The sequence below is a fragment of the Glycine max genome, chromosome 9 (assembly GCF_000004515.6).
Source record: "Glycine max cultivar Williams 82 chromosome 9, Glycine_max_v4.0, whole genome shotgun sequence".
Classification (NCBI taxonomy): Eukaryota; Viridiplantae; Streptophyta; class Magnoliopsida; order Fabales; family Fabaceae; genus Glycine; species Glycine max.
In genome coordinates this window covers 25755872-25769108 of record NC_038245.2, presented here as the reverse complement: position 1 = coordinate 25769108, position 13237 = coordinate 25755872, and the positions used below count along the sequence as shown (strand labels likewise).

Genomic DNA, 13237 nt, shown 5'->3' with positions numbered 1-13237 from the left:
AAGTCAGCCTTTGTGCAATGAAGGTTCATATCACATGGACGAGGAAAGCTACACGAAGGCATCCTCCCAACGATCGACATTGGTTTTAGATTGCGTAGCGTCGGCATTGGCGGAAGAGAATGAAAGCACCAATGTTAGGTACTTGGCTACAAGACCAAGTAACCACCTTGTGACGTGAAGATAGAAAAGAGAGAGAGAGAGAGAGTTGTGATAATGCTTTTCTTAATATCCTTCACAAGCGCTTCCCTTACATTTATAGAGATTACTGTTACTACATGTGAGCCACAGGATACTAACGACCTAACAGAAAGCTAACAGATTCAACAATAATATTCCTTATTCCCTAAGCTTCTAGAAGATACAAGTGCAGCTCCTACTAACTTGCATGCGCACGTGAATGATTATGCAACTAATACGTAATCCTTCAAATGACTAGGAGTGTGGCTTTGCCTCTTGGGCCTTGCTGTTTGCAACTCCTTGCTGTTACTCACATTGGGCTTTGCTGCTTGTAGCTCTTTGTTGTTACTCATCAGTTGGTTAATTGTTTTCGTTCTGATCAAGAGAGTCATGCACATATTTTGTTTACACAAAATGCACTTGAGATAGAGTCATCACAAGTTTGATATTAGAGCAATCGAAACTCGAGTTCAATTCAAATTACCCTTGTGTTGTAAGATCCGCAAAACCCACACTTGTGGTATAGCCAATGAAATGGTGCAGTACCCTTCTCATGGCAGTCATTGCAAAGTATATCCTGTGATATAAAAAATCAGGTATCACAATTAAGTTTAGATCTTCAAATTGTACCAAGAAATTGATTCTTTTCATTTGTTTCTCTTCATCTTTCTGAATTGATTAATCCAACATTTCTGAAATGAAAATGCACTAAGATCTTTTTTTTTTTTAAAATGATATATCCAGCAACAGACCGGTTTTATAACCACCCATTTATCAGTTTTGACAGTCAAATTTAAGCCAAAAGTGTTTTTCTGAACAAACTTTGGGTTTGTAGTTTTAAAACTGATAAATGGGTTTTATATATCTTTGGCTCCAAATACCATAAGTTGCAGATTTTTTTGTGAAACAGCTTACTTTCAAACAAAACATTTAAGAAGACAAAAGTGATTATAAAAAGAGCAAATGTAATAATTAAAAAAATTCTAACAGATACCTTTAGGATATTATTGGTTAAGAAATTAAAAGAAATTTTTTATGAAAGTGCTATCAATGCACCCTAACTGTAATTTCCAATGTACTCCCACAGTAATTTTTATAAATAAAAAAACCTATTTATTAATTTCTTGACTAATTTCTTAACGTGCTTATCAAAATAACAAGATTAACTGAGTGAAACTTTTAAAAAGGTTTGAGTAATTTACTTTCAGCTTCAAGAGCTGTACTAGTAGTACTACTGTAAATATTTTTCACCTGACATTGATTCCGATATTCTTCTGGGAGTTCCTCAGAAGCCAGTAGAGCATCAAGCATGCCAAAGTAAACCTATAAATGATTATAGAAGCAACATAAAAAAATTTAAAAATTATAGCAGCTTCTGTAATACGCTAGCAGCATCTTAAACTAGAATTTTTGGAGACAGGAGACAGTTGTGTGGAAATGCCTAAATATCATATATATTTCAAAATAAATTTAAATAACAACAAATTTGTAATAGATTTTTCTTGATTTCATTGGGCTTATAGTATTTAGTACTTTAAAAGTATGTCTATTATGATAAAAAAAATATAGTAACTTAAATAAAAGTGTTCTCACCAGCTACAACTATTTATTTTAGGCGTGGTCATGAGTCGGATTGGTTCGGGTTTAGAGGATATTCAGTTCCAAACAGATCAATGTTAATTGGTTTGGGTTGTATTGGATTATTCAAAGCTTGATGGCAACTGTATCCGAACCAACCTTAATGATCAATGTTAATCAGTTTGGGTTCGATTAGATTCTTCACAAAAAATTGGCGACCCAAACTGTACCATCCTGATCACGTTCAGATTGGGTCATCAGATCACCTAATAAAATAATAATAATAACAAAGAAAAATATAGAAAATATAGGAAATCATAATAAAATGAAAGAAAACTAATGAATAATATCAAGAGTAGGAATTATAGAATTACACAACATAAAACTATAGAATTAAAATTAAACAATATAAAAATTCAAAATTTTGTAAAATAGTACAGATTGGGGTTGGTTCAGGTTCTTCATGTTCAAATCCAATACCTAAAGCCCTGAACCGACTTTGGGTTTGTTATTTTAAAATCCAAACTAAACCAATGATCCGAATCAACCTGGAATTTTCTCTTCTGCTTGATTCGGGTTGGTTGGGTTAATTTGGTTAGGAAACTTTCCCTTGTCTGGTGATGTTGACAATAATATCCTGTTGTCGGGTTCATGTCCAAGAAATTAAATTTCCCAAACAAGAGGCAATCAAAATGATACCAGATAATTGTCTTAATTGAAAACGTTTCTTTTACAAAAATATTCTACCAAGTACCATCATAATTTTATTCAACGATTTTTGTTAATTCAATGGTCCATGTGCAAATGAGTGTTGAGCTTGTTTCCCTTTGGGCTTTTAGAATGTAAAGTGAATATTATCTCCACACTCCTATCATGCGAGCAGTATTGAATTCTCAATGCAAATAAAAACAGTATTGAATTCTCAGGGATATAATTTAAAGTTAGATGGAATAAGCATTGTGGAGTTTTGTAAGTGAATCTCATACCGACATATCTCCCATAGATTTGCTACAAATTGGACAGATGTAGTGGCTACATGTGTATGCCTGAAACAGGGAAGAATGCATAACTTAAAGTTTTATGATAATTACATTCAACAATTTGACAGGAAAGAATAAAAGCATGACAATGACCTGAAAACAAGCAGAATGCATGAAATGTCCACAAGGGAGAGCTCTGACAGATTCACTGGATGTGAACAAAAAATCACAGCAGATGGGGCAGTTTGTTTCTAAACCCTTTTCCCGGCATATGTGATCAACCAATTTCTTTGACATGCAACAATTACACTGCATGCAGTGAAAGAAGTCAACACCAAGTCCCTTTCCCAGACGGCATAGATTGCAGAAAGGGCAATGATAAACAGTCCTGTAAAATTGAAGTGGATATAACATGATAAGAATTAAAGTAGTTCACCAGTGTCATTAAAAATAAACAAAGCAAGACCATCAATAAGGAACCAAACCTGTATACCAAAATGATTGGTGAATTAAGTACAAAAAGAAACCATTTATACAATTTCTTGAAGCATAAACTTGGATTCTATGAACTTTGTTAGACCAGTGTCTGAGTTTCCCAAACAGACCCTTCAGGTTTATTATAGGATGAAGGGCAAAAGGGGAAACAAATAGTTGTTTAGGAAAGTAATTAAGAGAAGCATATAAATAAGCCCTTGAGGTAGGAATAGAGAGCATGATTTTGTATTTGTTGACTGGAGTTCCAGTGTAAAAGGAGAATTGCTTCTTTTGGGTACCTGCGGGTACTTGGTTTCTTCTTCCCTTAATTGATAATGCAAGATTCATTCTTTCCCTTTTCTTTTCTCTCTCTCTGTCACTCTACGTTTTTGCTTGATTAGATTAGAGACCCAACCCATTATGAAAAGGGGTGGGTCCTAACAAACTTCATTTCGACTTTTCATTTTAGGATACTTAGAACACCTAGCTTAATCCATCATTTTGATTTGTAATAACTAATAAGTCTAGCATGTAACAATATGCACACATAAGGAAAATTAAGGATAAAGTTGTTCTTACAACATTAGCCTAAAGGTTTCATGATTTCATCGGCTCTCTTTTACCAAGCTATATAGACTAAATAATTATAAAAGAGTGACAGATTTTGATGATATCATATACCTTTCATCATCAAAAAGTTTGCAAATACTACAGTAGTACTTTGCCATCAAGAGACTGCCACAGGAAGGTGTTGCACAAACTGGTCCAGCAGGCTGTATTTTCTGGCACTGCATGCACATCATCTCAGTTGTAGCCTTCCTGCAAACACATTACTGATAAATTTTATGAACACCAACACAGGTCAATAACACATTCCGAAAAAATTACCTATCCATCAAATGGTCACTAACTTTGTCGTGACAGAACTGACACGTGAATAGTTTTCCACAGCAAGCAGCACGGAGTTTACAATTTCTTTTGTAATGCTCACATCCAAATATTTTTTTCTCTGGATCATGAAACGAAAGTGAAGTTTCCAATATATCTCCTTTTGAAGATTCAACTCCCAATGATTGAGACGACTTCTGCTGAGAAGCTATCCAGCGACTAAAATGACCAAACATTGAACAAAACAGAAGAAAAGCATATCAGTGTCACTTTGCATAATGTTTGTAAAATGTTAGAGAAGAAACAGACCTGGTCATTAGATTTTGAATAAGATATGCTTTTCTTCTTGGATCAAGAGTTGAATCTTGAGAAACTTTTCTTATTTCTGATTCAAGTTCATTCTGGTTCATCCTGAATATATCTTTCCATCCAGGTCGGAATGCAAGAAAGCTATGCTCTGAATCTTCATATGCATCAGTACCTAAATATTTATGAGTACATGAGACACATCCCATATTGTAGCATTCAAATATTGGAGTTGTAAAGTTTAAGTTCTAACTTCACTGCATATTTTCCAGCTTCAGAGTGAATTAGTTTGAGAATTTAGAAACAGTATTTTGAAGAAAGCATCAAACCTAGTGAGTAATCTCCTGGTGTAGTGATATTTAAAGATGAAGCAGGTCCTTTCCACCATTCATTAAGCCACTCACAGAACATAGTGTTTTTGGTAGCCTGTTTCAATGTATCTATCATTTTGTTTTGCTCGTCTTGTGCGAGAGCAGAAGTTACCCATGGCAGCATTGACTGGAGAACCTCTGCCCCTGTAGTACCAATTATATGACCAACAATTTTATCCTGTTCTTCCAGAGAAAAGTGTCTATCAAACAATGGCCATAACTCAAGTTCCTCCCTGAGAATATGTTGATCTAGTGTCACTCTGATAGATTTGCACATGCCCTGAATCTTTGTAGAGAGCTCGTTGTAATTTTGTACAGTATCAATATCATAGCAACCAGCATAATTAGAGAAACAATTAGTTATATGATCAGACCAATTCTTTTTATATAGCAATTCATGTAATTGAGTAAGCTGAGTGAGTCCAGAAGAGATATCTAAAAACAACTTCTCTTCCTGCTGGTGATCCAAAGTGTAAGAATGGCTCACATTGTGAAGATTATCTTTTGATTCTAATGCTGGAAATACTATATCATCCTCAGCGTTACTATGAGCTCTATACAAACCCCACAACAAGCAAAATCTACCAGTGAATTGCTGAATGAAAATTTCATCACAATCATTGAGTTTTACAGATTCAACATCTAAATACTCCAAGTCTTTCCGTATGGCTTTGTGAAATTTAAATATGTTATCAATAGGCCGTGCAATGCATTGATTGTCAGCCGAGACTAAATTGGTTTCCCACATAAAAAGACTGGAATTGAGGGAAGGTGCAGATGGGTAATCAGATAGTTCTCGCAGAGACTTTGTTAAGGCCAAAGAACCAAGCCCTAGATTACTTGCATTCACCCTTAATTCAGGGACACAGCAAGACTGATTAAGAGATGAGCTGAGGGTTTTTCCAGTTACCATCAGGTTAGCAACATCATTGTCTTGCTTTGATTCAGGCTTTCCATGCTTGACTGGTCCAATACAGCCATTTTCATCTTCTTGTTGAATGGCTGAAGATTTTTCATTGAGACCGAATGAAGGTTCACACATGCAAAATGGTATTTCCATCAATCTCCTATCAGGACATAAACCTGTTGTGCTTGAATAGAAGCAACTGTTCCTAGAATATCCATTGCATGCCCAACCAGAGAAAAGGGTAACCAATGCATGATCCGTAGCTGGGGCTGCATCACATAACTCTATGTCAGCAGCAGAATAAAAAAATGAAAAACCCCATCCATTAGTAAACAGATAATGAGAAGTACACGTTTATGTGAAGAATCAGTACTGCACCTGCCATATACATATTCTGAAGAAATGATCTAACTTCAGTTTGATTAAGTGATCCAACCAGCCATGGTAACACGCACTCAATCAATTTCAAGGGCATTGAGCACAAGCTTTCATAAAGTAATTCTCGTTGCCTTTGGGGACTAAATAATTTTCGTGCCAGTGGAAGAACCTACCAGCACAGTGTTCTTGTTAGATGTCTCACAAGGAAAGAGATGCTTAAGCACTAATGTAAATGTCCAAATGATATGGTGAAGTGATATATGACATTCTAGAAAAGAGTAGATGAATCCTGAGATTTAGGCAAACACGGAACAAGCATAAATAAAGCTTAGCCAATTATATATCACCACTCTCCAAGTAGGTCTAGCACTTTGTCACTTTTTAAATAAACATATTCTCACCTGAGCTTCCTCGTCTTCAAAGTGCTTCAATATAGTATCTGTGATTTGTTCGGTATGGGAGCTCAACTTAAAATAAAATTCAGCAGATGATGAGTCAGCTCCAGCACTTTGGATACTATCTATCAGACACCTAAGCTTGTCAAATTGGAGTTCTTCATCTGTGTGGTCTTGGAGAAAATGCAGCTCTGCTTTTATAGCAGGGAATATTACTCTGTCCTCAGCAATGCTTCAGTCAAAAAACCGAAAAGCTCATTTAGCATGTAGGCAGAAAGAGAGGTTAAATTAAGACACGAAACTAGTATTATGACAGAAAACAAAAGATAAATTGCTCCCATGTAAGGGAAGTTCCTTAGGACCCAAGTTATAAGCTAAGACCAGTTTTCTTTCTCCTCTAACTAACTTTTCTCCTATATTGCTGTATACATGCTAATTCTTGGAGCCTTTTCAGGCCCAGTATTAATAGTAAAAAATCTTAGACATAGTAAATAATATTTCACAAATCTGCACTGTCCTGATTCATAAACTTGAACTGTGGCTTACACATACATATATACAACTCTCTCTTTGCAACATATGCACACACACTCAAATCATTTCTGGTAACAGATTCTCCTTTTATGTGGTCCAAAGACCATTAATATGCAAAATGTAGTCACATCACACTTTCTCATGAAAAGGTAAAGGCGGGGATATACAGGGTAAATATATACACCTATGGGAGATGCAGACTTCAGTTATAAATTGCAGCCTCCCACTAAATGATGACAAATTAGAAAATTCTTCAGATAGCTGTATCTTTCTAGCTGTCTCAGCTAAATCACTCAATTCTTGCTTTATAGCCTTGTGCCAAAGTAACAATTCATCTAAAGGGCATGATATATTTGAATTAGTAGGATCTTCATTTAGCCCCACCCTTTTCCTTTTGACAGTTTTGGAAGATCCACAAATAGAATACACCTTTTCATTATGACTGAGTAAGTTGCTCATACCAACATCCTTCCATTGAACCTTGGTATCATGCGTGCACTTTCTATGTTTTATCTTTAGTCCTTCCATCCATCCAAAGATGACCTTGACATCAAGCAAATTGAAGTTGAAAACTTCATTCTGATTAAAGCATCCTGTTACATCATGCAATATAAAGAACACTTACCTGATGAAGAAGCTTCTCTTTGGGAATTATTGTGCACAAGCAACTAAGCAGACCTTGATACTCATCAGATGATATATATGAAGCAAGCCAGGGAAGAAATTCTGCCATCATTTTGACCGGTATGCTACAAAGAAATTGCCATACCAATGACCCCTGCTCTTCAGATGAAAATTTCTCAATAACCAAAGGGAAGACCTGTCAAATGAAATGACTGAACATTGGATTTTGTAGAACTTAGTATCATGTATCATGAACTCTGATTTGCAATTGGTGATTATTTGACTATAAACAAAATTTGCCGCCTAATATACCACATTGATTATGGATATTAATATATCCTCTTCATAACACCATTAGATTCAAATTTCAGCATATAAATGACATCATAAGGAATTGTTTGTTTATAGCTTACATATGTACATTCATTTGGAAGAAAAGATCCTTTGACACAAAATAGGAAATTACTGTATCTATTAAAGTTCTTTCTTTTCTTTTGGATTTAAGAATTTTTATATCAAAGTTTCTTCAATTGATCGGTGATTACAAAGTGAATAAAAATTACTCATTCCAACCCAAAGAAAATAAAATTAGCCATTTGTTAGAGCAAATACACGATACAAGAAAGTAACAGGTAGAGACATCACTTGGAACAATGTCTTGATTTTCCTTTATGTCCATGTATGACTCATTTAATTATTTTTCCCACAATAAATCATTGAGATATTTTCATTTGTTTATTTATTGGGAAAATGGAACAATCTAAGTGAAGACATGGAGAAAGAAAATAAATAATAAAATAAATGGTACAACAAGCATTGTTCTTTAATACTGAACCTAAATTAAACTAACTCACTAACTCACTAAACCTAAAAGTCTGGCACGTCTAAGCATGGGAAAGATGATACAAATTAATCAGGAAAATGATAAAATTATACCTGTTCCTTTTCCTTAAACATATGCTGGCAAATTGATGTTCGAAGGGCTCCAATGCAAGAAGCTAATTCTCTTCCATAGCTCTCTTCATTTAGCAAATTGGAATTTGGCAACTTAAACAATTGATCAAAAAGAAGACCCTCTCCCTCATGTTCCAAAAAATAGGTGTGTGCAACATTCTTCACTCGTTTATCTAAGGCAGGAAATATGACCTGTAAACCCCAGTTAGACATTGTAACAAGCTTGACAGGTTATAAAAAACCACACAATCTATGAATGACAAAGTAAAACAACTTAATAGTAAGTAAATGCACAGAATCCAGGACACCGATTAGAACCAGTGACTGCTTTTTCTTTTTTTTTTTTTATTTCAAAACTTGGTGAATCTTTCTATACAGAACAGAGATCCTTTCCAACAATTTTATCCAATCATTCTCTGTTGTTTCTTATATTATTTTCCCCTCATACATGAATCTGTTTTAAAAATGCATCAACGAAATTAAACATTTCTAAAGTTTATCACAAGCAAACCCAACTACTTAGCAAGGACAAGTGTCTTGCGTTGCATCTTCTGTGCTATAAATTCAGTCAACAGTTTACAACTTTACCATCATGGTTTATACAATTATCAAGGTGAAGAACACCTCAAATTTTAGAAAGAAAACAGAGAAAATAATTAAAAAAAATATTTTTCATCATTTTTTATATAAATTTTTAAAACCAAAAAATAAAATAAAATGGAATTTTTATATTATTTGTGAATTCCAGAAATAAAAGTCCTGACGGTATGTTAAGCCAACTTGGTAGTAACCATGATCAGTACACAAACTGTAAAATTAGGGCCAAAAAAGTTTTGTTAATATCAGCTTAGATTCAGTTCCTGTCATGTTATTGAGTAATATCATATGTCAATATTGAAGAGAATTAGGGCCAAAAAAATTTTGTTAATGTCGGCTTAGATTTAGTTTCTCTCGTGTTATTGAGTAATATCATATGTCAATGTTGAAGAGAAAGAGAAATTTGTTAAATATATATAATTGCTTGCACACTCGACATTTGAAACCAAAAGAGTTGGATACACTCGATCGACATTTACATGTGAAAAGTGTGGTCCCCTCTTCAATAAGTAACTATTGCTTGCACACACAACTTTCTCTCATGTATGCAACCCTATCTCTCTTCCAGTTTTAACTTTATCACTGAAACATAAGCGCATCCATTATTTTTATGCAGCTTGTACTAAAGTTGCTCTGGTGTGTTTTTCAACCAATCATGGTAGGCAACAGCACTTATTGATAAAAAAATTATCATCATTTTTTTATCAAACATAATCACCTCTAACAATATCATCTATAAAATGATCATCATAATACTGTTTGGATAAACTTTTCTATAATTACTTGTAGGAGAAAAAAATAAGAAGGTAAAGTAAATTGAATTTCTTGTATAAACTAAAATCAATTTAACTTTTCTAAAATCTAAGCTGCATAAGTTAATTTTAACTTATGAAAAGCTAAATCATTTTACCTTTTTCTTTTCTTCTATGAGTACTTATGAAAAATTTATCTAAATAGAAGCCATATCATGTTGCTAAATAACATGAAAGGATCCAAAGCCTTAGGATAAAATTTTCCATTATTTCCTATGGGATAAAATAGTCCTTCTAATCTAGAGATTAAACCCACATATTTATCGATGGCCACAGTATTTCAGTTTAGTGAGGGCTACAGTATTTCAGAAAGAGTGTTAAGAGTGTAATACAAATATCTCTCAAGTTTTATAATAATTGATTTTTGGTTAAATTGTAATTTTGTTCCTCCTAGTTTTAAAAATCATGATTTTGGATCTCTGATTTTTAATTATATAATATTTGATCTCCTAGTTTTATAAATTAGTGATTTTGGTGTCTCCCTGATAGATTATTAACAAATAATTCTGATTAATAGAATTATTAAGTTAATTATAAATTAATTAAAAATCATTAATTATTAAAAACTTTAATAAAATAATATTAACTCTAATCCTTCACAACATTATGTTCTTCCTCTTCTCTCTACAAACACCTTGCACATTCATCACCACACATGATTCCACCAGAAGCAAGCCACGATAGGGTTAATAATTTTTTATTAAATTTTTTTAATGATTAATAGTTTTTATTTAATTTATAATTACTTTAATATCTCTATTAATCACAGTTAATAGTTAATAATTTATCAAGGAACCAAAATCACCTATTTATAAAACTAAGGAGACCAAATGTTACAATTAAAAAGTAAGAAACCAAAATCATGAATTTGAAAAACTAGAAATTACAACTTAGTGTTGATTTTAAGCGCACAAACAATTAAAGTTTTATTTCAAAAACGTTTATTAGTTATTACAATAAAAATACAATTAAAAAACATTTTATTTCATTGAAAATGCAAATAAATGTAATAAACTTTTTTAAAAACTTTAGTTTAATTTCTCTTACCGTGAGTGTCACAACGTACAGTCAATTAGATATCATTTGTATGAGTTTTAATCTAATCATTGAGAAAGTCATTATTAGATTACATACTTAATTGCTCCTTTTATCCCAAGTTTTTAATTTTTAGTGACCAACAAATTAATTTGTGCATTTTACCTCTAACTTTTAAGTAACTTATAAATTTTATCCTCTTTCATTTTACTCCTAACATAATTACACTTTTTATTCACAATTTTTTGTTTTTTTACAAATTTTACATCAACTTTTTATTTTTTGTCAAATTTTAACCTCAACTTTTTTTTTTATTTTTTTATCAAATTTTACCCCTAATTTCTGTGTTTATTAATGAAAAAATGATTTGAGGTAAAATTCATAAGTTTTTAAGAGTCGAGATAAAATGTGTGAAATTAAAAAGTTGAAAGTAAAATTCCTCAATAATTAAATAATTGGGGGTAAAAAAAGAATCCTTTAAATAGACGGTGAATAATACACTATTTACCATTTCATATGCTTGAAATCAGATATGCCTATATAAAATTAAAATTAACTCTAACATCTTCCATTGACGAAGAGAAGAGTGTACCTGGTCCTCAGCATTGCAGTGGTGCTTGTAGAGAGTGCGAAGGAAGTGGCAGCGATGGGAGAAGGACATGATTTTGAGGGGAGAGTGTGGTTGTGAATGGCGGCGGTTGGAAACGAAATCGAAGGCGGTTGCGTGGAGGGACTGGAGCTCCGAGCTAATAGCTTTGTGGAATAAACAGAATATCAAAATCGGCGATTCGATGAGAGTGTCTTTGGAATTGGAAGAACACGCGCCGCCTCCGTAACTCGACGACGGAGTGGAGACAGTACAACTGCCTGCCATTACGGCCACGCAGCCACCACCACCGCCACCACCAGCCGTCGCCATATTCAAGAGTGAAAAAATGTGTTGTTTGCAAACAAACGAAGATTCAAGCGAAGTGAGAAAGCGTGGAACTGAGGAGCGTTTGTGTTTGTGTTGCGGAAAGAAGAAAAGTATGAGAGAGAGGCTCTGAAATTCTGATGCGTGGCATGCACTGTTGAAGAAGATAGAGCAAAGGAGAAGGGGACATTATTTATTGCTGCCACACCACACGTGGCTTCCAACATGTCATTCTTCGCGTGCCAAAACGTAGGTATTTTGCAATCAAATTCAAATCAAATCTTGCACTAAATAATAGGGTGTTTGCACGTGAATTTAAAGTTGATTTTGATCAAATTTTAAGATGTAATTAATTTGATTGATTTATTTTGATTTAGTTTTAAAAAAATTAAACATAACTCAATTCAATTTATTTATAAAGAGTTTAATTCAATTCGGAGGAATGAAATACTCATTTAAAGTTGATTTTTTTTATAATTATTATTTTATATCATAATTCATTTAAATATTCAATATAATTAATACAATATTAAAAAATATGTGAAAATTTAATATTATGAACATAATATGCATATTTTTACTGTAAAGTTGCTCTTTGGGTCTCTCGTAACTGGTCCATAACCTAAACGTATATTATAACAATAATTAAAATTGTATATGTAATATAAAGGTGGTATGCTAAGTGAAAATGGAGTAAACAATTTAATTATAGATGTTGGCGTAATTACTTACCATTAATTATCTTAAAGATGTATGTCAATCATTTATGATGAAATAGTTAATCTTATTTTTAATTAGTAGAAGTTATTTTTTACTGATTAATTAAAATAAGTTAGAGAAACCCACAAAATACTGTTGAATATTATAATTTTATCTATTAAACAATTCTACTTGAATTTTACATTAATAAATTAGTTAATGTTTCTTTATCAATTCATTCTTAATTAAGCATTGTTATGATAATATTATAATTAAAGTGATTAGTACTAATATATAAAAAAAAAAACAATTACAAATTCAAGAATATTGGCATATTTCACTTAGCAAAATCTAGGGCAATCCTAGCTCGTGACGTGAAATCCCATTATAAATCTTCACTAAAATTAATGATCTCTCCAAACCTAACTTAATTTGTAAGAAGGTGAAGCTTTTCCTAATCTACTTTTTCTGTTTGTTTAAAATAATAGTAATATTAATAATGATGCGCTTCGCACAATCGCACTAGGCTTGATAAATTTGTTTCAGTTTCCAACTTTCTAATTTATTCCATCCATAATCTGATTCAGAAATCCAAGTGTGTCACCCATAAACACA

The 13237-nt window shown here is 32.8% G+C and overlaps 1 protein-coding gene across 5 annotated transcripts; it reads right to left on the bottom strand.

Annotated features, from left to right (window-relative positions):
- Window positions 1-228: 228 nt before the first annotated feature.
- Window positions 229-12099, bottom strand: LOC100783072 (zinc finger protein BRUTUS). Of its 5 annotated transcripts, none has more exons than XM_006587162.4 (15): window positions 11603-12097; window positions 8549-8758; window positions 7614-7808; window positions 7173-7531; window positions 6461-6686; window positions 6060-6228; window positions 4733-5950; window positions 4407-4578; window positions 4098-4316; window positions 3891-4028; window positions 2889-3123; window positions 2742-2801; window positions 1429-1500; window positions 662-754; window positions 229-552 (listed from the first exon to the last, which is right to left on the bottom strand). In XM_006587162.4, the coding sequence occupies exons 1-15, from the start codon at window positions 11927-11929 to the stop codon at window positions 538-540; spliced, it is 3708 nt and encodes a 1235-aa protein (XP_006587225.1). In that variant the 5' UTR covers window positions 11930-12097; the 3' UTR covers window positions 229-537. The 5 variants fall into 5 exon arrangements, 3 of the variants coding, with proteins under 3 accessions (XP_006587225.1, XP_025979527.1, XP_003533925.1); XM_026123742.2 differs by having other exon boundaries at window positions 8549-8739; window positions 11603-11741; XM_003533877.5 differs by having other exon boundaries at window positions 229-754.
- Window positions 12100-13237: the final 1138 nt, after the last annotated feature.

Excerpts from the sequence above, each read along its gene's own strand:
- LOC100783072 (XM_006587162.4), bottom strand. The coding sequence starts at position 11,929 with ATGGCGACGGCTGGTGGTGGCGGTGGTGGTGGCTGCGTGGCCGTAATG. Across the intron at positions 5,951-6,059 it reads TCAGAATATGTATATGGCAG|CCCCAGCTACGGATCATGCA; the intron begins GTGCAGTACTGA and ends TATGTGATGCAG. Across the intron at positions 4,579-4,732 it reads ACCAGGAGATTACTCACTAG|GTACTGATGCATATGAAGAT; the intron begins GTTTGATGCTTT and ends ATAAATATTTAG.